The 24751-nt window shown below is 36.0% G+C and overlaps 1 protein-coding gene across 3 annotated transcripts in view; it reads right to left on the reverse strand.

The window, feature by feature from the left end:
* The window catches only part of NT5C3A (5'-nucleotidase, cytosolic IIIA), a 48844-nt gene that overhangs the window by 8033 nt on the left and 16060 nt on the right, over positions 1 to 24751 (reverse strand). Inside the window, exons 1-3 of one of the 3 annotated variants that reach the window (XM_059171530.1) lie at positions 11745 to 11849; positions 7127 to 7181; positions 469 to 567 (exon numbers count right to left, since the gene is read on the reverse strand). In XM_059171530.1, the coding sequence (XP_059027513.1) occupies positions 469 to 567; positions 7127 to 7162 (135 nt within the window). In that variant the 5' untranslated portion in view covers positions 7163 to 7181; positions 11745 to 11849. Of the gene's footprint in view, positions 1 to 468; positions 568 to 7126; positions 7182 to 11744; positions 11850 to 24751 lie in introns of those variants that run through there. The other 2 variants (XM_059171531.1, XM_059171528.1) reach the window with 2 other exon arrangements.

The raw sequence follows: 24751 nt of genomic DNA on the forward strand, positions 1-24751 counted from the left end.
AATGGAATGGTGGTTGTCAGTGGCTGGGGGTGGGAGGAGAAGGATATGTGGGTTGCTCTTCTATGGGTACAGTTTCAGTCATGCAGGGTAAAGAAATTCTAGAGATCTGCTGCATAACAATTCATGTAGAGTTAACAACACTGTACTGTACACTTAAACATTTATTAAAAGAACAGATTTCATAGGATGTGTTTTTTACCATAATAAAAAACTTATCTCTAATGGAGGGCTTGAAATTACAACCCTGAGATCAAGACCTAGGGTGAGATCAAGAGTTGGGTGCTCACCTGACAGAGCCACCCAGGTGTCCCAAATTTGAATATTATTCTTAAAACGGTTTAATACTTATGCACTGCATTAGTTAGCTTAGAACTCAGTATTATGCAGACTTGAGCAAAACATGAGATGAGTCCGCCTGAACATTAAAAATAAAGTCTTAATAATAAAGACTTCTGGATAATTATTCACCTGAAGTTTGCCAGCTCCTCCCTTAATAAGACCACAGATAATTTCTTCTACTCTTGCAGGGTTCTTGATTCGAACTGAACTTCTCTGAAATTCAGGCATCTAAAAAAATAAAAGGAAGTTAATTAATTATTTTTTAAATTCCTGTTTTCCCAGGTTCTTTTGACACCAAACAGAACCTTATATTATTTTAAGATGTAAAAATCTTAAGGCATTAATTTTAAAAAAGGCAAATCATGGGGCGCCTGAGTGGCTCAGTGGGTTAAAGCCTCTGCCTTTGGCTCAGGTCATGATCCCAGGGTCCTGGAATCGATCCCCGCATCTGGCTCTCTGCTCAGCGGGAAGCCTGCTTCCCTTCCTCTGCCTGCCTCTCTGTCTACTTGTAATCTCTGTCAAATAAATAAATAAAATCTTAAAAAAAAAATAAAAAAGGCAAATCATCATATCAAATTACCATATATACACATAATATTTTTTGAAGCACAGTTTCTATCTTAAAGATTAAGACAAAATTATATTGTAATATATTACCAGAAAGTGTAATTCTTCTAATTATAAAAGTCATGCATGGTTACCACAGAAATTACAGAAAACATATAAAAAAGAAAATAAACATGGCTTAGAATTCTACTACCTGAAGTAACATTACCTGAAGTAAACATTTAAATTTATTTTCCATTATTTTCATTTCTATGATTACAAATATGCCCTGTATATGCATAGTTTATCTCATCCTCATATATTTTTTTCATCCAGCTTTTAAAAATTAATTATTATTTCATATACTATTATAACAATCTTTTATGCATTATTCATTAATCAAAATAAAACCCTAGAGTGGAATGGAGAATATCTGAACTTAGTGATAAAGAGTTTTCTTATAAGATCTTTCTCCTTAAGGGGCGCCTGGGTGGCTCAGTTGGTCAGGCATCCGACTCTTGATTTCATGTCAGGTCTTGATCTCAGGTTGTGACTTCAAGCCCTGCATTGGGCTCCACACAGGGCATTGGATCCCACAAGTGTACCTTTGTATAGGTAGTTAAAATATATTTTAAGTATATTTAACTTGAAAAGGTGCTTCAAGATCTTTGTTCCTTTATTGTACTATATATAATACAAATTACCCCAAATAATTTCATTTTTCTTGGCATAAATTTTACAACAGACTTATTTCAATTTAAGACAACTACTAAGACATATGAGACCACCAGCATGAGATTCTTGATCTCTGGGTCGTGAGTTCCAGACCCATGTTGGTCATGGAGCCTACTTAAAAACAAACAAACAAACATATTAGAACACCTGGGCTTAGGCAGCTACTAGGCTGGTTTACTCAGGACTTAGTGTTGCTCAATAATTTAATGTTAAATACTGTTTCTTTCTTCTACCCTATCATAGAGAGAATGAAACTGATGAGAGTAAAATGCTCACCGTATTCTTAGGGCATGTGTACAAGAAGACTGCAGGGGAAGGAGATTGGAGGGCACGAAATAGCTCCACAGTATAAAAAGACAGTAGGAGAACCTCAGATCAAGGTTCTATAATGGTTTGTACCCAGTAACCTTTATTTACTTTATATGCTATTATTCTGGGTATGTTATCACCAACATTAACATATTTCATGTGTATCAGAGAAATGATTATGGAAAATTCCCTAGACCTATAGCTCTGCTCCAAGAACATGTGACCAGTTGAGTCTCTCTGGTCCTATGCTGTCTCTGCATAATAGACAAAATTAGAAAATTGGAAAAGGCTAAAATGTTTTCCTAAGACTGAAAGATACATATGGAAATGTATGGGAAAGAGAAATGCTAACATTAAAATTTTCTCCACAAATGAAAGATGCTACAATACACTTAATTTTAAAAAGCCATATTTAAATAGCACAGGATAACCTGCCATGCAACTAACTTTCATACAGTGATTCTTTTAACTTAACTGGACTTTAGAGGTGTCAACAGAATAATGGTTACCTAAATATTTATTTTACAATGATGTTTCAATAGATGAGAAAAGTAAATAGGCAATTATTCCTAAATTCCTTTTCTTCATTCATTAATCCATTAATTCACATAAATATTTACCTGTATTTTACTTTGTGTCAGATGCTACATGCAAGAGATATGATGATTAACAGTACTTACACTGTTTTCCTGTTGAGTTTTAGAAACCATTGCTGTTTTGGAGTATCATTTCTGTAACTCCCTTACAAATACTTAACTAGTAAGTCCATCTCCTAACAACTAAATTCTGGTCCTACCTCTGCCTTAACAGGCAGATGCACAGTAATCAGCATATGTTTGACTTAATAACTAACCCATTACTGAAAGCAAATGTATATCACTAACTATATTTTCACCAAGAAAATAAAAAATGTTTAATTTTAATGTTTAACATTAAAAATGTTTAATTTTCTTGGTGAAAATATAGTTAGTGATGTTCATACTGACAAAGATGTCCTGCCTCATGCGAATGACATCCTACAATACATTTAATTAAAAAACAAAAAACAAACAAACAAAAAACCCCAACACCTGTATTTAAATAGGATAGGATAGGGATGCCTGGGTGGCTCAGTGGGTTAAAGCCTCTGCCTTCAGCTCAGGCCATGATCTCGGGGTCCTGGGATTGAGCCCCACATTGGGCTCTCTGCTCAGCAGGGAGCCTCCTTCCCCTATCCCTCTCTCTGCCTGCCTCTCTGCCTACTTGGGATCTGTGTCTGTCAAATTTAAAAAAAAAAATCTAAATAGGATAGGATAAAATCTTTCAGATAATGAATAGGAAACTAGTACCAAAGCCACTTCAAAGTAGGTTGGTTTCTGCTAAATTAACAACTATTAGATTGGATTATAGTATCACTAGGGCCTGAAAGAAAACCAGAGGCTGGAGCAGTGATATCCCTGCTTCTGCACAACAGCCCTTCATTTTCAGATAAATAAGCAGTGAATACCCAAATAGCACCAGGATGAAATTACACTGACGAGAACAGATGAAGAGCAGCAGAGAATACAATAGGAAAGAGGACCCAGGTATAAGAAATTTAAAAATGATAATCATATCTGTTTTGAATTATATGGAAATATACTGTCCCCCCCTTCCACAATACACAGACAATTCACCAAAGCATATTATAAATATTTCTCAGGAAACTGAGATATTGGGCATTTTACTCAAATATTTTACAATGCAACCTAAGAAATACATTTTTTCAATACTACATGAAATATGTCAAAGAATGTCAGAATACTACAATATTAAGAAGTATACTGTAGGAATACAAATTCATCACACATCACACACTTTGGTTACCTCCTCAAATCCCTTCTTCGGTAATTCTTCTTGGACAAAACCACACCTGTTTGGGAACACTTAAAATAACAATGCTTCAAGTCTGAAGGGCAAGTTATTTTGAACTGTCTGAAAACTTTTCAACTTGATTATGATGTAATTTTATGGTTAAAAAAAAAAGGGGGCTAAAAATGTCTGCCACTTGCAAACAAAAGAAAACAAATTCATTTTATAAGGCACAATGTAAAATGCTGAAGGAGCAAAGTTTTCCTGACAAGAATCAGGGCATTTTGGTTGACTGGAGCCAAATCTGACTTAATGCTAAAGATGACTAACAAAAACCTAAAGTACATGTGTTCTGGCTGTAAAATGCATTTGTACAGATAAAATGAACTCCTAATCATTAGTTTACTTCCATAATCAAAAAGCAATGATTTCTGAAGAAGTTCATTTCAAAGTTATACAGTTTCATTCACAACTCTACAGCAATATTTGATTACTTGATATTATCTTGCAGATACATTGTGATAAAATAGAGTACCTGCCTGGCATAGTTACAAAATTGTCCTAATGATGATTTACCTGTATTTCTCTGAAAATGGCCCCCACAAAAATTAGTTTACATGACTTAAGGATCTTTGTCTGAAGTTCTCAGGGAAAATATTTTTTTGTTTTGTTTTGTTTTCCAATGTTCATATTTGGTAGAAGCAAAAGACTTCATTACTGCGTTGGTACAGAGGAGTGGGCACTACAACTTTATAAAAAGTATAGATTTTGGGGTGCCTGGATAGCTCAGTGGTTTAAAGCCTCTGCCTTCAGCTGAGATCATGATCCCAGGGTCCTGGGATTGAGCCCTGCAGTGAGCTCTCTGCTCATTGGGGAGCCTGCTTCCCTCTCTCTCTCTGCCTGCCTCTCTGCCTACTTGTGATCTCTCTCTCTGTCAAATAAATAAATAAAAATCTTAAAAAAAAAAAGTATAGATCCAAAACCCCCTATTCACACTGGTATAGCCACTCACATACATGGACAGTTTATTTGGAAGACCATACATTACTAAAGTGTAGCGATAGTCAATCCTCCCTGCCTATCACATTTTTGGTCCATTTCCACATTAAGGGAGTGTAGGCCAAATTCATGCATTCAGCACATAGTCATTAAATGTAAGGTAGCTCAGTAAGAGATACAAAAGTTTTAGTAAGATAAACATCTTAAACTCAAGGCACATGTTCTCTAACATGGATTGTAATACAGGAGCCCAAATAAGTAAAACATAGCTCAGACATTCAGATAAAATATAAGAGGACTATAAGAGACTTGTGATTATCTCTGCTGGGGCCAAAAGAGGAAAAGCCAACTGAGGTAGGCTCTCAAAGAGTAGCAGGATTTGTTTATGCTGAGATCATGAGCCAAAGTGCAGGGTCTAATGGAGGAAAAAGATAAACAGCTCTGTCTGGAACGCTACTTTATGTGGTGGAGAGAGAGAGAGAGGAAGAGAGAGTTGTGTGTGTAAAGTATGGGAAGAGATTTGGACCCAGATCATGAGAAGTTAAGAACAACATCCTAAGGAGCTGCCAACTCCTTACCTAGTTAAGGAGATACAACTTGAAAGATGTATCAACATTTTTAGAAAAGCAAACCCCAAGGTAAAAATTATGCAACGTAATGCAATGATAGTTTAAAAAAAAAATACACACACAACGCACACACACACATCCCCACACCATTTTTGGCTGGTTTTCCTTCTCAGTCTTTGTGGGTTGACTACAGTGCTACTTACTTCCAAAGAAGACACCCTAGAGAGTTCTGGGACACAGGTAACAACAATTTATATGGTAGGACATTCCAACATCACTTGTCTTCATTTTGGTTAAAAAAAAAAACAACTCAAGCTGAAAAAAGTTAATAGATTGACTGAATTTTACATATCAGAGACAAATTGCAATGCTAATCATGCAATGGAAGCAAAGGTCATGCCGATGTATTAGGCTGAACCAAATGAAACTACCAATGTTGGACTATTCAACATACAAAAGCACAGCAATTTCATATGTTCCATCCTAATAGCAGTAACATTACACGACAGCAGCTTAATCAGCACTTTGAGGCAGGCTTCACCTCCTGTCACATGCTGGATGAGGACAACTAAGCTGAACAAGAGGTTTATTAATTGTGACACAAAGCTGTTTGCATGCTAAGTCATGTTCTGGTTTATAGACTCAAATGAAAAGAAAACTAGGAAGAAAGGAAGAAAAAAAGACAAGAGAAAAGGAAGAATGACAATAAAACAACAGAAAGAGAAGATTTAAGGTGATCATGGGGGGAGCTATCCTCTTTAAGAGAAGGAGAGATTGTGATTTTTTTTTAGGATTTTCCCACTGTGAATATGGAAAACAGAGACAATTTTTTCCTCACATACAAACGCTACTTACATAGTTAAAACACTCACTAACATAGGAAATCAACATTTACTGAGTGCTTACTATGTGCTATTAGGCACTTAATATAATTTTTCATTAAATTATGAATAAGAAGATTTCACTTATAAGATGAATAGGGTCTGAAATCCAATATATCCTATGGTAACTGTAGTTTATAACACTCTATTGTGTAACTGAAATTTGCTGAGAGAGTAGAACTTAAATGTTCTCCACCCCCCCACCCCCCATCCCCTCCCACCGCCAAAGAAAGGGTAAATATGTGAGGTGATGGATATGTTAACTAGATGGGGAAGGTGATTCACAATGTATATCAAATCTCAAATCATCGCATTGTACACTTTAAATATCTCACAATTTTGTCAACTGTATCTCAAGAAAGCTGGGAAAAATATGAATAAAACAAGAGTTTGGTGGTTTCATGCAATTTCTTAAAGGTGAAATTATTACCCTCATTCAAGGGTATCACAGCTCTTATGGACTAAATTAACATCTGAAGCAAGTTCTGACTCCAAGGTCTATGTTTTTCCATCCTCATTCTAATGTCTATAATGCAATGAGCTCTACTGTTATACAAGTTTTTTATTTCTTTAATTTAAACATTTGTCATTTTAATTTGGAAGCTTAAAACATCTCATGCTGTATAATTTAAGTGTGTTATTGCTGAGCAAGGAAAATTTTGCACTAAAAGGAATGGAATAACCATTTTATATGCTGAGAAAGACTCCAATATACATTATATTTCATGCAAAAAATTTTTCTAAGGTAAGCTAAAGTCCAATTCAACAAATATTTGAGGTTCTATTATGTATCAAACACTGTGAAGAAAGACCTGCATAAAGTTACAGTCCCATAATTGATGATCTGGTTAGAGACAGAGGTAAAAGTGGTGAAGATTCACCATTGATAAATGGAACTGGAAATACTCAAATACCCACCATTTTCACATGTACAGCAGAATCTTGATTAGGCATTTCTTGGTTATCCAATCTTCTGGATTTCCCCAGGTGATGTCACAGTAAAAGAGAGAGAAAAAAAGTACACGTGACATACATATATTTCAGGCTGTTCTTGTAGGTTAATGACATAGTAAGGTGGTACTTTTGGTTTGACTTAAATACCAAGTTACTGACCGCACCTTTTCCTCTTTCCTAAGAAGCTCAGCAGAGATTTTTCTCTATCTTACAAAGGCTGGGGTTAAAAATTTTGTATGAAAAACTTGCAGCTCCCCTATAAGAACTTACATAGTGTTAATAAGATTTGAATAGTTAAAGTTTATATTTTCAAAAAAATGCTTTATTACAAGAATATTTTATCAACATTTTCTCTCTATATAAGGATGAAGTTTGTGGGAATATTATGCATTACTATTACTGAATCAATGAAGGAAGATATGAATTGAACATAAGGAGAAATGTAATATACAAAAGTCAAGTTTATTCTTCAATTTTCTCAGATTAAACTCTAATTTTGTGACATGAGGCAACTACTATCTGAGTTAGTGTTTGGCCCAGAATAAGTATGTGATAGTGTTAACTAAATGATAATTTTACAGGTTTGGGTAGAATTTATACATAACAATTTGTTAAACTAAAAGAAGTAGTTTTTATAATCTCTCTCTCTTTTTAAGATTTTATTTACTTATTTGACAGAGAGAGAGAGATCACAAGTAGGCAGAGAGACAGGCAGAGAGAGAGAGGAAGCATGCTCCCTGCTCAGCAGAGCCCAATGCGGGGCTCGATCCCAGGACCTCGAGATCATGACCTGAGCCAAAGGCAGAGGTTTAACCCACTGGGCAACCCAGGCGCCCCTATAATATCTTAATAACATAAAATACCTCTTATCATTATTCTTTTTTTTTTCAAGTTTTTCATTATCAATCTTAGCGAAAATTACTTTTGTTCCTCAGAGACTTTACTTTTACTTTACACTAGGTAAGTAAAAATTTTTAACAAAAGCAGTACTTTAAAAGGGCAAATTTATCAAAAGGGGAAAAAATCTGACTTTTTCTTAAAAGTTGGACATTACAGGGGCAATTAAGTTGATTAAGCAACTGACCTTTGGTTTCAACTCAGGTTGGGATCTAGGATTGTGAGATCAAACCCCTCAATGGGCTCTGTGCTCGGTGTGGAGTCTGCTTAAGACTCTTCCTGTTTTCTCCCTCTCTAAAATAAATAATCTTTAAAAAAGTTAGACATTGTATCTGTGCTCTTTATAATTAAAATGTATTGTAGCAGATACATAAAATTTTCTCAATTCTAAGATTCATTCCTCCCCCCTTCCATTTTTAAATACATAAAATTTGGAAGTGTCTTATGAAGCAGTATTCTCCCTCCCTTTTCAGAAAAGCCATTAGTAAGTAAATGGTCTTATACCTGATGGCATCTTCCAGCCGAGTAGACATTATTTCCAAATAGTAAAATGCCACCAATTTTTCACATCCAAAAAATAATACAGTATTTGCAGAAGTATCTATTTATCTTTCTTTATACTCTATAACTCATAAATGTTTTGATCACTACTCCCTAAATGTAACTGTAATGGTAGTTTGGGGGTTAGTAATCTTTAGATGATTATAGTCAAACTGAAGTAACCCTTCCTTTCTGTCAGTCCTTGATCTAAACAAAGGAGATGCCACAGAAGTTGCCTGTTAAATCTCTTTCTTCGTTTATAGAAAACAAAGCATACAATATGCTTATGGTTTTCCTTTGATGTTTAATATCTGAACAGGGGTCTATATTTTTCGGAAAGCACAATTTTAAATAAAACCATTTTATTAGCTTGAAAAAGAGGAAGGAGAATGTGGAATAGTACTGTAGAGTTTACAAAGCATTTGAAAAGCCCAAAGAAACACAGAATTCAAGCAGTGCAGAATACATTTTAATATCTAGGAATCTCAGATCCTTTTGTCACATAGAGCCAGGCAGCCCAATTCCTATCCCCCCACCACTAAGTTTGGCTCATTTATGTTTAGTAAGGAAAGATAAGAGGGGGAAAAAAAAACAGTGTCAGGAAGTAAAAAAGTAATTGTCTTTCTCATGGTTGGTCTCTACACATTTTATTTAAACAAAAGACAAAAACAGAGTCTTCAGAAATTTGATCATTTTAGGACATTATTTTTGATAGGTAAACCTACTAGTTCATGGATACTATACAAATTTCAACTGAAGGTCCTTCATTCTTTCCAGTCCTCACTGGCAATCTGACCAGAAGGTATCCTTGTTCAGAGATAATACCACATAAAGTGATACTGTGTCCTAATGTAAAAAATCACCCCATTGTCTCTATTATTACAAAAGTGTCAAGAGTAAAGCATAAATGTCAGCGTTCTGGCACTATTCTAAAGAAGGCACTGAAAATTAGGGCAGGGTATTTTTAAACCAATCAGCTTGTAAACCTATACTTGGTATATAATGTTCTGGCTCACTTCACCAGCAGTCATCTGCTGCAGATGCTTCAAGAGAAGAGCTGTTGGAAAAACACATCAAGTGTAGAAGACACGTTCAAAAATAGAAAATACTAGCCTGGAAGTATGAACCCTCTTCATAGGAAGTTTTGAAGTTTTAAAGTCTTTTGAATTTTAAATGTTGTCTGGAAAGTATGGAAATTGGAAAATAATTACTCTGTGTGCTTTCACTATGAGGTTAAGGTCTCTGCTCTAATGGTGTTCATTACACAGAATATATAGGACAAAGCTAAAGACTGAAGCAAGAGGTAAGAACTTCTCTGGAATAGCACAAACTTGATAACTGAAAAGTTTTCGTGATTGTGGTTATTTCCTTCTAAGATCATTAACCTTACCTTGAAAAGGTAGTGACAAATCAATGACTGAAAATTTCTATGTCTACATGATTACTTGCCTTTATATAAGTTTTAAAGTATCTGAATGCAAACTGAATATTTTTAAAGGCCCACTTGACTCTGTATTATGGGAAAGTGAAAAAATCGAATTAATCAATATCATTGGCTTAAAAAGTTGTGATTCTGTTTCAATTATACTTGCCGAAACATTTACACAACATAACAATAAACTCATGAAATTTTGAACGGTAAACTGTATACTACTTACATAGGAAAAGGCAAGTATTACTATAATATGGACAGGGTAATAGTAACAGTGGTAAACTTCCGAACAAATCCATTTTTGCTGCACTTTTCCAGCAACCTGTATTGCTTTTCCTAAACGTACTTAGGTTTTTAATAATGGCACTTTCTTAGGGTGATTGGCACAAGAAAAATAAGTTTGTTATTTTGGTAGCATTGTACAACAGTTTCTTGGAGCATTTAAATAATTCTTCCCAATTAGATTTTTAAGGCAGCAGTGGAAAAAATATACAAACTGGAAAGTGAAACTTTCTCGATACAGACATGAAACAAAAATGAAACTGAATATTCTTAGGTCTTTCCTGAGCCTGTTGGGGAAAAGAGAAAAACTGAGGTGTGAAGGGAAGAGAGGAAAAATAGAGGAAAAAAAGAGAGGAAAAATAGACTTCAAAGGCTAGTGTTTTAAAAATTGGCAATTTATATCAATTTTCTCAAATAGTAAACCTTGGCTTTTCAGTAACAATTTTATGAATACTTAAGAAAATACATAATTTCAGAGCTTGGAATTTATTCATAAATAATCCCCACCCCCATGACCCTAACATTGCATTTTTCAAGCTGAGTAAACCAAGGCACATGGAAATTGAGTAATTTATACTGATTACCCTCAGTGCACTCTGAGTTCTGTCCTTGAATCTGTCCTAGAACAAGAGCATAGGTGGGAAGCAATATCCAGAGATGCAGGGGCTTGGATATAGACTGCCAATAAAAACCAAGTAAACCTCTTTAAGAAATGGTCTGCTGCATTAACTAATTCTCCTGACTAAAACACACACACATACACAAAAAGAAAACAAATACCAAAACTATAAAAAAATAAGGCAAATTCAATTATTTAAAACTAAGTTAGCCACAACGTTCTAAGGTTTTATAGCAATATATGCTTGAACCTTAATTTTCAAAATACAATTTGTTATAAATCTTAGAGACTGTAATCCAGCTTTTATCGATTCATAAAACATTACCAGTATAATCTTATTTCATAAGATCTTAGATAAAATAAGTACAAAATAAAAGTTCATTATCTTTATACTAGGCATAATATATGGTTCCTAGACCTAGGGACACAAAGCATGTGGTAATCAGCAAAACTAAGTCACAGAGCAACTAAATGAACAACAAAATTGGATCATACAGTGCTTTTCTTTTTCCTTTGAAAAGAGATTTCTAAGGATACTTTGCTTTTTCTTAACATTTACATGTGAAACAAGAAGCTCTTGAAATTAGATGCTTTAAATTGTAATTTAGAAGACCCAAGACACTGCAAAGTTTTACATAGTTCTATCTTTGTAAACTGTAAAGTTTTACATTATACTGCTTTCCTCTATTTTTATTTCCTTAATCTGTATTTTTAAATACCTATAATTTCAACAAGATCCTGAACCAAAAAGAGTCAAACAAAGTAATTAACCCAGAGAAACTTATTTGTTTACATGAACTGTACACACTTACCCTGAAGGTAACCGGACAAGCTACGCCAGTGAAAGAAAATTCTTCCTGTCTGAGAAGTACTAATATAGTACAAGGTGCAAATGAGGGCGGTTCCAAAAGCCTTGGCTAAGCTCTATGCAAAAATGGTCTTGTGACGCATTACTACACAGTGCTTTATTGTGCTCCGGGTGACACTTGCTAGCTCTGAGCTAGTTACCAGCCAGTCTACAGAAAATGATCAACTGAGATAATGTGACAGTTCAGAGAAGGTAAAACTATTAGAGCTGGCAACTTGCGCTGGGAAGAAAAACAGAACCTCCATATTAACACTTAAAAATACTCCCTCATCCTGTTTTTTGGCTGTCAGTGTACTTGTGGTATGTGCATTTTTCTGTATGAATATTATATTTCAATAAAAAGTAAAAAAAAAAAAAAAGTAGGTCGTGGTTGCTAGGGGCTGGGGGAGAGAATAGGGAGCCACTGCTCAATGGGTACAAAGTTTCAATTTGGAAAATAAAGAGTTCTGGAGATGGATGGTGGTGACCATTGCCCAATGTCAGTGTACTCAAGTCCACAAACCATACACTTAAAAGTAGTTAAAATGGCAAATTTTATGTTGTGTGTATTTTATCACAATTTTAAAAAGATTACCTCATTTAAGACACATGAGAAAAGACATGATGCATGTAAGTGTGGTAACTAGAATGTTCAGAACCTTTACTGCAGAGCACTGGGATTTAAGTGATTTGTATGTTTTTCTTCATATCGCCTACACTTTTGCTAAAAAGACCTGAAACAAACAATGAAAACTACTTTTTAAGGTTAAAAATTTGAAAAAAAGAGGCTCCTGGGTGGCTCAGAGGAGCTCAGAGGAGCTCAGAGGAGCTCAGAGGCTCCTGGGTGGCTCTGCCTTCCACTTGGGTCATGATCTCAGGGTCCTGGGATCCAGCCCCACATCGGGCTCTCCGCTCAGCAGGAGTCTGCTTCCCCTTCTCCCTCTGCCTGCTTGTGATCTCTTGCTCTCTCTGTGTCAAATAAATAAATAAAATCCTTAAAAAAATTTTTTTTAAAAAGTCAATTTTCTGTTGTTGCAAATAAAAACAGTCAAACTGTTATGAAGAAAAATATTTTTAACTTTTAAAGAGAACCAGTCTGCTTTTAACCCGAGTAGCAGGATTGCAATATGCTAATACCATATGTCAGGGCCTGATAGATAAGTTATGCTATGGGCCCTCTGGGAAGCTTTATCATTAGGAACATGAGGAAGCTACACTTTCGTAAATAAACTTTTATATCTGCCTTCTCTCTGCTATGCTCAAGAGAAATCAAACCCACACAGCATTTCAGTAATCAAACTTTGTGAAGTAGTATGCTCTATTAAAAACAATGCAAAAGATTTTTAATGATTCTTTAAAAGGCCACTAACAAACTACCCAAATTTGGTATCTACCAAAGGTTAAAAATTTGGCACTATCTTATTTTAATAAAATGGAAGATTCACAACAAAACATTCTTTTATGAGGAAAATCTCTTATACTCTACTATAGGAGGCTCAAGGTCCACCAGGTGATCCTTTTTGAAAATACTCTTGTATTATGTATAAATATGATGACTTAACTGTCCTGTAATATATTAATATAGGTAGCAATGATAAGAATTTTAAAGATATCACTTAGAAAGATGACTCAAGGTAAGTCATTCTCAAGAACAACAAAGGAGGGGTGCCTGAGTGGCTCAGTGGGTTGAGCCTCTGCCTTCGGCTCAGGTCATGATCTCAGGGTCCTAGATCGAGCCCTGCATTGGGCTCTCTCCTCAGCGGGGAGCCTGCTTCTCCCCCTCTCTCTGCCTGCCTCTCTGCTTACTTGTGATTTCTCTCTCCATCAAATAAATAAATGAAATCTTAAAAAAAAAAAAAAAAAAGAACAACAAAGGATGCTGGAGTTAGAGTTCTTACTATTAAAAGCTTCAGGAGTGCCTGGGTGGCTCAGTGGGTTAAAGCCTCTGCCTTCTGCTCCGGTTATAATCCCGGGGTCCTAGAATAGAGCCCTGCATCAGGCTCTCTCTCAGCTCTCCTTGCATCATCTCTCTCAGCCTGGAGGCTTCTTCCCTACACCCCACCTGCCTCTCTGCCTACTAGTGATCTCTGTCAAATAAATAAACTCTTTAAAAAAAAAAAAGCTTCAGAAATATACATTCCCCTTGACACACCAATTTTATGTCCTAAGGACTTTAACCTAAGGAAATAAGGCAGTACATAAAGATTTAGTAGCAAAGATATATACTATAGACTTCTATAGACTTTTTTTTTTTTTAAGTAGGCTCCACGACCAGAGTGGAGCCAACACAGAGCTTGAACTCATGACCCCGATATCAAGACCTGAGCTGAGATCAAGAGTGGGATGCTCAACAACCAAGCCACCGAGGCACCCCATAGACTTGTTTTATAATACTGGGAAACAGTAATCAACCTAAATGCCCAATATCTAAATGTCCATTAACATAAGAGAGGTGAATACATTGTGGTATACACACAAAATGTAAGATTATACAGTTCCCCAAAATGATTATTATATATAGCTAAAATTTATTGTATGTTTACTATGTGTTAGGTACTTCTAACACTTGACGTACTTCGTCTCATATAATACTCCTAATCCTAGAAGGTATGTGATATTATCATCCTCATTTCAGGTGAAGAAATTAAGGCAGTAGCTGAGAAGTGGCAGAAATGGATTCAAACTCAGGTCTGACTTTAGAATCCATGTCTGTATATCAATGGACACCAAGGCTCTGTGAGATCGAGATTTACAGATATACTCAGAAGTACATGATCTACAATTGAGTGAAAAAGTTATGAGAATATCTACAGCAAGAGTCCAATTTTAGGGCAAAAGTCTTTATATAAGCATAGGAAAGTCTAAAATAGAATATATAAGACAGTATTAGATGGGAGTAAGGGGTGATTTTTATTTTCTGAGGTTTATAAAATACGTTCCTTGGGAAACAAAAAATGGCTTATTACAAATGTTACAGTAGTAGCATCACCCACGTCCATAATCAGAAAAAAAAAAAAAAGTAAAACAACTGCAGCTAGTCAACATCATGAGTGGATTACATGAAACAGTATTTCTACAGTGGAGAAAGAACAAGGAATCCAGCCAATTGGTTCTCAAACAAAACAAAAAATACAGCATGAAAAGAAAGATGACTAGTATGTTATCAAGGGGGTAGAGGATGTCTTTGGCTCTGCTAGCGTTCTGCTCTGCTAGCCTAAGGAGAGAAGAAAGGAAATAGCGGAGCATTGCTCCCCGCCTACAGGGAACTTTTCCCATACGATCCATTCTACCCAGTGTGCAGAAGCGCTTGGGGAGGGATGGGATGCCTGGGGGGCTGTCCCTCCCGGAGGGACTAACATTTTTCCAGCACTTTCCTACCCTGTCAGAATCCCAGAAGCATGCAATGGCCTTTTATATACTATGGGACCAACAGCGCACTGCCCTAAGATAGCTCACTTTATTTTTTATTTTTATTTTTTAAGACTTTATTTATTTATTTTAGAAAGAGAGAGTGCAGGAGCGGGAGTAGGGTGAGAGGCAGAAGAAGCAGCAGCCTCTTTGATTGAGGGGCTCGATCCCAGAACCCTGAGATCATGACCTGAGCTGAAGGCAGCCGATTAACCCACTGAGCCATCCAGGTGCCCCAAGATGGCTCACGTTAGCATAAAAATTATTTTGAGTTAAAAGTAAGCAAGACCCAGCACATTTAGGAAAAGCTCCTTACCCCCACCCTCTACAACTGCCTAAAAAGAATTTAGATAAATGACCTGCTCCAGGAAGAGAGCTAGCGCCATAGATAACTGCATTGTGCTATGAATTAGGTATAGTCCATGGAGAAAAACCTAGCAAGCCCTCTTTGATTTCATCCTACCATTTCCAAGTGACCTAACAATATTTGTTTACCAAACATTTACTCTTTTTCATTCTTTCTGAGGACTGCATTCCCAGACCCCTACACCATCTTCTCCTTAGTGCAGAATGACATAGACCTTATTTTGCCTGATGGTCTTTGGAATTTGTGGATTCTCCATATGTATGCTATTAAGTGTGATTTTTCTCCTGTAAATTTGTCTCCTGTCAATTTGATTCTTATTCTAGCTAGAAGGACCCTGAGGGGACAGGATATTCTTATTTCCTGACAATACGTTTTATTTATTCAGTAAAGCCTTAAGAGAAAGATAATACTTCTCCCCTTATTACTGGTAAGAAACCTAAGGTCTGGAGAAGTTACTACTTGTGTGACTTTTTTCTTATATATCATGCTGTTTCTAGGCAATAATACACACATTACTTACATGGGAGGGCTAGAAATGTCTGTGAATAAGAATAATGTTTTGAAACTGTGCCAAGAAAAAAAGAACAAGGACACAAATATAAGCAAAGTACTGAGTAAAAGAAAATGAATTTTGTTTCAAATAGCTCTAAGATAATGTTTTTTGTTTTGTTTTTGAAAGGGAATATAAAGGATTTAGAAGTAAGAATTTGTCAAGGGAGGCTCTGTTAGCAGCACAATGATCTGTTATCTCTGGACTCAATGACTGGCCCCTGTTGCCTTGGAGTTTCTTTACTTTTGGTCATAGAAGCAGAAAGCACCCGTAAAGCTCTGAAAGGAAACGCTACACCTACAACTGACACACCCAAGAGCAGAAAAGTTCTCATACAGGAATCAAATCTTTGGAAGATTTTTCTCTCCTTATAACATCGTTATAACAGGCTGTCTTTACCAATGGAGAAAGAGATATCTATTGTACTTCTGAGGAACGAGTTACAACGTTTTAGATACTGTCAATTATTCAATCAACTTGAAAAGCTAAAAATGATCACTTCATATTTTGCATGAAAAAGTTTCTCAAAATTCCGAAATAATGAAAACAACAAAAAGCCCATAGAAAATAAAATCTGTTAGTTTAAACCTTAGTAACTTATTAATTGGTTCATTTAATCAGAGGCAAGGGAAGTAAAGGGAATAAAAATATTACATTAACGGGGCACCCGGGTGACTCAGTGGGTTAAAGCCTCTGCCTTTGGCTCAGGTCATGATACCAGGGTCCTGGGATGGAGCCCCACATCAGGCTCTCTGCTCGGCAGGGAGACTGCTTCCCTTCCTCTCTCTCTGCCTGCCTCTCTGCCTAGTTGTGATCTCTGTCTGTGAAATAAATGAATAAAATCTTTTAAAAAAATATTACATTAACTAATAGTTGTATATGAAAGAAATCACTTCATAATTCTATATAAAACCTATACTAAAGATAGTTTATTTCTCAATTATCCAACCTCAGACTTAACTACTAGCTAAGCTTACTACAATCCAATTATTACTTGGCTATGGAATGTATTTTTCAATCCGAACCTGACTTACACCCTAGGAAATTATTCCAAACAAAACAATAAAATCATATAAGGAAACTATTCAGTAGGAGGTGAGATGCAATACTTTATAAGGACTCTTGCAAAACTTGTTCCTGCTAATTGTTGTAATTGCTGTATGACATATATAGGAAGATTTTTTTAAACACGCCAAAACATCCATCGAGGCAACTGACTTCTCTTAAAACTTCTCTAAAGAAGGCAACAGTCAACTAACTTTGGCACTATGACTGTTCAAAACAGAACTGAACAGATGCTACTAAAGTTTATATGAGTATGATTTTATTTTTATTGTTTTTTTAATTTAAATTCAATTAGCAAACATAGGGTACATCATTAGTTTCAGATACAGAGTTCAATAAATGAATTCTTCAGTTGCATATAATACCCAGTGCTCATCACATCATGGGCCCTCCTTAATGCCCATCACCTAGTTACCCCTATCCCCCCAACCCACCTCCCCTCCAGCAACCCTCATTTTATTTCCTACAGTTATATGAATATGATTTTAAATGTTTAAGGAGCAAAAACAGAGATGGAACAATGAATTATTACATTTTGGAGAAATGAATAGGAAGTAAAGATTTTCAATAAGTCTCTTATCACTTAAAATCATTCCAAAAACTTATCTTATTAAGTGACTGTTAGTGAAGCTGACTGCTGCATTTATGAATTTGTATACATGTATGCAAACTGAGGAGAAACTATGGTTCCAATCTCAATGCATTTCTTCAAAACTCTGCAACAATCTTGGATTGAGTAACTTATTTTTCAGAAACTCAAATGAGGATACAAACATAGTTTATATCTTTTTAACTTAAAAAGTAAAAATTCTGGGGGTGCCTGTGTGGCTCAGTCATTTGGCGTCTGCCTTTGGCTCAGGTCATGATCCCAGGGTCCTAGGACTGAGTCCCCTATGAGGCTCCCTGCTTGGTGGGAAGCCTGCTTCTCCCTCTCCCTCTTCCCTTGTTTCTGTTCCCTCTCTCGCTGTCTCTCTCTCTCTCTCTGTGTCAAATAAATAAATAAATAAAATATTTAAAAAAAAAAAAAAAAAGTAATAAATTCTGTAGTTTAAACTCTTTTAGAAGAAATGACATTTATGTTGTAAAAGGTAGGTCAAGGGGTGCCTGGGTGGCTCAGTGGGTTAAAGCCTCTGCCTTCAGCTCAGGTCATGGTCCCAGAGTCCTGGGATCGAGCCCCATATCGGGCTCTCTGCTCAGGGTGAGCCTGCTTCCCCCACCCCCTCTCTCTGCCTGCCTCTCTGCCTACTTGTGATTTCTATCTGTCAAATAAATAAATAAATCTTTGAAAAAAAAAAAAAAAGGTAGGTCAAGTTCAAGAAACTTGTATGTAAGACAACATCATAAATGAAGGGAGTCTTTCCTAGCTCTCCTCTCAAATGCAGTATGTTCTAATATTTCAAGATGCTTACACTGAAATTGTTTCCATTTTATTATATCTGGATCTCTGTGTCTGAAATGGAATAAGAAAAACTTTGTTTTAATTTTGGACTCCTTTCATATCATACAGTTGTCATTCTGTCTGTTAAAAAGAAACAGCATTGTTTAGGATTGTTATACTGGTATGGGTCACATTAAAAATGGCAAAAATGGTTATGCTACTTAGCTTTTATTATTGGTGTATTATATCCAGTACCTCTAGATGGAGAGTACAAAGACTTAGCTTACTATCCTCTTTTTTCTATGCGGGATAAACTCATTTTAAAAATAGTAAGGTAAATGAAGCACCTGGGTGGCTCTGTCGGTTAAGTGTCTGTCGGCTCAGGTCATGATCCCAGGGTTCTGGGATAGAGCCTCACATGGGCACCCTGCTCTGCAGGGAGCCTGCGTCTCCCTCCCTCTCCTTCTGCCTCTCCTCCCTGCTCGTGCTCTCTCTCTCTGTCTTTCTCTTTCTAATAATTAACTAAAATCTTTTATTTATTTATTTATTTATTTGTCAGAGAGAGAGCGAGCGAGAGCGAGCACAGGCAGACAGAGTGGAAGGCAGAGTCAGAGGGAGAAGCAGGCTCCCTGCGGAGCAAGGAGCCCGATGTGGGACTCGATCCCAGGACGCTGGGATCATTACCTGAGCCGAAGGCAACTGCTTAACCAACTGAGCCACCCAGGCGTCCCAAAATCTTTAAAAAAAAAATAGTAAGGTAAGAAAATGATGAAGTAAATTTGGAAAGAGATTCAAGTTCATGAACGAATAACCTGTAGCAAAGAATCAGGTGAAACTACATGGAGGGTAAGTGCTAACTTGAGTTTTAAAAGTATGTAAATAGAAGAAACCACAAAATATAGTCCTTTTGAAACACCCTTCAATATTAATAAACTCAGTATGTTAAGCCAAAGTACTTAATTTAACCTATGCAAAGTCTTGGTAACATATATTCTGCCCAATGAGGGAATGTGTGCTCATCAGAATAGAACTTACAAAAATAGGTTTATCAGAGAATGGACTTCAAAGTGCTTTTTATGGTCAGGTGTCATGCTGGTGAACTCTATCACACTTTTAAAGAACAGATGGCCCCATGCTAGATAAACTCTTTAACAGTATATACAAAAAGGTTAAGCTATCCAATTCCATTTATGAAACTAGCTAGTATAAAATCCTGAAACAAAGCCTGGCAAAAAATAGTACAAAAAGAAACATAACCTAAGTTCACTTATGAATACAGATATAAAAGTCCTAAGTAATGAACCAGTAACAAACTAAATTCAATAGTATAGATAATCACTGAACATGGGTGAATCAAATATATTATAAAACTCAATTAACAGTCACCACAGAGGAATTTTCTTCTATTTTCTTCTTCATGCTCTTTGGTATTTTCTAAATTTTCTGTAATAAATCTATTATCATACCCAGAAGGAAACAAATATTTTTAAAAGGTTACATGTCCCCAAGATATAAGAAAACAAAAGTGTATATAATGTTACTATATCTTTTGACAAAATGCACATGGCATATGTTAAGTCATGTTTATGACTTGAAATGAAAATTATGAAATGAAATGATTATTATGAATATGAAATGAAAATTATGACTTGAAAATGAAAATTATCTACTGAGGCAAAATTCTACCTTACTGTGTTTTCTGGAGTAGCCTTCCTCATTCTTTTTTTGGGAGGATAAACTAATGAGTAAGCAACACAAACGAAACAATACGCTATATTCTCTTCCTACTCTGGATACCAAATGAAGTCATAATGTGTAAATGAGGAGTCATATACAAATTAAGCTCTGTAAAACATTATAAAGTATTAGTCCATGGTTTAAAGAAGCCATTTAGATTTAGGTGGGTGGGGAAAGGGGCTAATAAGATAAAGGGGATTAAAAAGTACAAACTTCCAGTTATAAAATAAAATCATGGAGATGAAAGGTAGAGCACAGAGAATATGGTCAATCAGACTGTAGTAACTTTGTATGGTGACCAGTGATGACTAAACTTTCAAGGCCAGTAACTGCAGAATTGCTGAATCACTATGTTGCACACCTAAAGCTCATGTAACATCGTAGTCAGCTATACTTCAATAAAAAGAAGCAGCAGGAGCAAGACCAGCCATGTAAAGATCTGAAAGGAGGGTCATACACAGACTACTCAAAAATGAAAGTGAAAACAAAAAAACAAACCTGGAAAAATATATTTCTAAGATACTTCCTTTTTTTTTTTTTTAGATTTTTATTTATTTATTTATTTATTTATTTATTTATTATTTGACAGAGAGAGAGAGAGAGGGGGGAAAGCAAAAGATCACAAGTAGGCAGAGAGGCAGACAGAGAGGAGGGAAGCAGGCTCCTTGCTGAACAGGGATCCCGATGCGGGGCTCCATCCCAAGACCCTGAGATCATGACCCGAGCCAAAGGTGGAGGCTTAACCCGCTGAGCCACCAGAAGCCCCTTTAACATATTTCTACAGTTAAAAACACTTTATAAAAGTCCTTGCAAATCAAGAAAAAAACTTAAGACAATTCAGAAAAGGAAATAAATGGCCAATTATTTTTAAAGGTTAAATTTCAAAAGTAACAGATACTCTTAAAAAAACCTATCATTTGGCAAAAATAAGGGGAAAAATGACACCTATTGCCAGGAAAACAGGGAGCAAGGTACTTGTATTCCATTACTAGTGGAAAGGTAAATTGGTAAAACCTTTTCAGAACGTAACCTGGAAGCACATTCAAAGGCTTTAGACTTGCACATGACCTTTGACTCAGCATTCCACTTAAACAGTCTTAGACTTGCACAGATGCAACACAAATGTTTACTGACCCATATTTATCATAATGAAAAATGGTGAACAATCTAAATGTTCAACAATGAGGAACTCTGCCTTCAGTTCAGGTCATGATCTCAGGGTCCTGGAATGGAGCCCTGCCTCAGCTCTGCTCAGCAGGGAGCCTGCTTCTCCCCCTGCTCCTCCCACCCTTGTGTGCGCGCTGGCGCTCGCGCGCACGCTCTCTCTCTCTCTCTCTTGCTCTCTCATAAATAAATAAAAATCTTTTTTTAAAAAAAGTGAGTAATCTTATTAAAAACAATGTTACAGAGTGATCTCATCCTGGGAAAAATGATACTTAATAGTTATATGCATAGAAAAATAATGGAGTACACTTACTAAAATATGTTTTTTTTAAGGTGGTGAAAATTGCAGATTACTTCTTTTTGTTTATCTAGATTTAGTAATTTTTATATCAGCATGTATTGTATTAGAAACAAAAAACAATCAAGGGAAAAACGAAACTTAAAATAGGTAAATAAAAAGGAAGAAATTATTTTCCTAAAAGTTGTATTGTAATACAGGTAGTCCTTAACTATTAAAACTTCCCTAAAACTGAGTCACATGACATCCACATGCATGAGCCCCATGAATAAATTTTTTAAAAATCTATACTGAATCATATGATCTGTGCTTGCTTTAAGTGTATTAGAAGGGATTCAAAATGAATTGAATGCATGTAGAAACTTTATCCTTTACAAAAAACCATGTTTCCTATACGATCTCAGCAAAATTAAATTTCAGTAACTGAAAATGATATAACTATATATGCCAAGCTTTTACGTATGGTACTCAGGCCAATTTAACCATCTACAAATTATGAGAGTGGCAGGCAGGGATTAGGCCCCAGAGTGCTAGGTACTCAGGTTAAAAACCATTACTCAGGGACACCCGGGTGGCTCAGTGGGTTAAGCCGCTGCCTTCGGCTCAGGTCATGATCTCAGGGTCCTGGGATCGAGTCCCGCATCGGGCTCTCTGCTCAGCAGGGAGCCTGCTTCCCTCTCTCTCTCTCTCTGCCTGCCTCTCCGACTACTTGTGATTTCTCTCTGTCAAATAAATAAATAAAATCTTAAAAAAAAAAACAACAAACCATTACTCAGGGGCACTGGGGTGGCTTCAACTGGGATTATGATCTCAGGGTCCGGGGATGGAGCCCCATGTTGGACTCTGTGCTCAGCGGGGAGTCTGCTTTTCCCTCTCCCTCTGCTCATATTCTCACTTTCTCATATAAAGAAATAAAATTTTTTTAAAAAAGATAAAACTGTTGCTCAACATTTGAGATACTAGATATCTCTCCATTCCCAATCTTTTTAACTTTAAGGATGTATGATGCTCTAACTAGACATTCTTCTTTTATCTCCAAACCTGAGAGCACAAAGAAAATATTGTTTAGAGACAACTGTTAAATCATTACTTAATCTGAATCTCTTATAAGAGAACATCATGTCTAAAAGAAAGCATGGAGGTTCCTCAAAGGGTTGTAAATAAAATTAACCTATGACCCAGCAATTGCACTGTTGCGTATTTACCTCAAAGATGCAAATGTAGTGATCCAAAGGGGCACCTGCATCCCAATGTTCATAGCAGCAACATCCACAATAGCCAAACTATGGAAAGAGCCCAGATATCCACCAACAGATGAATGGATATAGAAGATGTGGTATTTGAAAAAAAAAAAAAAGAAAAGAAAAGAAGATGTGGTATATATATACAATGGAATACTACTCAGCCATCAAAAAATCTTGCCATTTGCAACAATGTGGATGGAACTAGAGGGTTATATGCTAAGCGAAATAAGTCAATCAGAGAAAGACAATTATCATGATCTTGCTGACATGTGGAATTTAAGAAACAAAACAGAGGATCACAGGAGAATAGAGGAAAAAATAAAACAAGATGAAATCAGAGAGGATGACAAACAATATGAGACTCTAAAGTGGCGGGGGTGAGGGATGGGGTAACTGGGTGATAGGCATAAAGGAGGGCACGTGATTGATCACTTGGTATTATGTAAGACTGATGAATCACTGACCTCTACCTCAGAAGCTAATAATACATTATATCTTAACTGAATTTAAGTAAAAATAACTAAATTTTTAAAATAAAAGAAAGTTGGGAAAAGAATAGCTTTGTTTCAAGAAAGGAGAAGAAAAGAGAATTAATATTTACTGAATAAATACTATGTGGTAAACAATTTGAAACTGTATGGTATCATCTTTTTTTTAATCTTAATAACCCACATAGATACTTAGAACATACTACTGGAATTCTCCTAAAGTATAATTATTTAAAAGAGTAAGCTAAATAAAAAATATAAACACTAAGAATATTCCTAATATAACACCCTGAAAGAAAGAAGGGGGCAGAAGACTTTTTTAGGTGAATCCTCTCCGGTCCAGAGAACTGGAAACTGAGACTTAGAAATTGTCCAAGGTTAAACCATTGGAATATGGCAGGGCTGCATCAGAACCAAGGATTTACCAACTACAAAACTCTCAAACATTATATATTGTATAACTTCATTTCCTTACAAGATACTTTAGAGTTCAAATAATCAATTATATAATTTATTAAAGGAGTTATCTTCACTAGATAAGCCACAATACTTATAAAGCACAGAATAACTGAATAATTACGGAATGCTAGATACATTTCCCCATCCTACCAAAACTAGGGCTATATGATAAAACCATATACATACACATGTATATCTCTGTATATATACATCATTATATATATATATGTATATATATATATATATATAACATACATACATATATATGGTACATAGTTGTGCACAAAAATGAAATAGAATAAAACATTTAATTAGCTTGGAAAGAGAATATTTTTATTTTTAAAATTTTTATTTTATTATTTTTTAAAGGTTTTATTTACTTATTTGAGAGAGTGAGAGAGAGAGCATGAGAGCGGGGAGGGGTAGAGGAAGAAGCAGACTCCCCATTGAGCGGGGAAGCACAATTAGATGAGGGGCTTGATCTCGAGACTGAGATCATGATCTAAACCAAAGGCAGACTTAACCCACTGAGCCACCCAGGCACCTCAAGATAAATTTTTAAAAGATCAGCATCACAGGGGCGCCTGGGTGGCTCAGTGGGTTAAGCTGTTGCCTTCGGCTCAGGTCATGATCTCAGGGTCCTGGGATCGAGTCCCGCTTCGGGCTCTCTGCTTGGCAGGGAGCCTGCTTCCCTCTCTCTCTCTCTCTCTGCCTGCCTCTCCATCTACTTGTAATTTCTCTCTGTCAAATAAATAAATGAAATCTTTAAAAAAAAAAAAAAGATCAGCATCACAATACAACTTCATTAAAGTAA

This window comes from Mustela lutreola, chromosome 4, assembly GCF_030435805.1.
Source record: "Mustela lutreola isolate mMusLut2 chromosome 4, mMusLut2.pri, whole genome shotgun sequence".
Lineage (NCBI taxonomy): Eukaryota > Metazoa > Chordata > Mammalia > Carnivora > Mustelidae > Mustela > Mustela lutreola.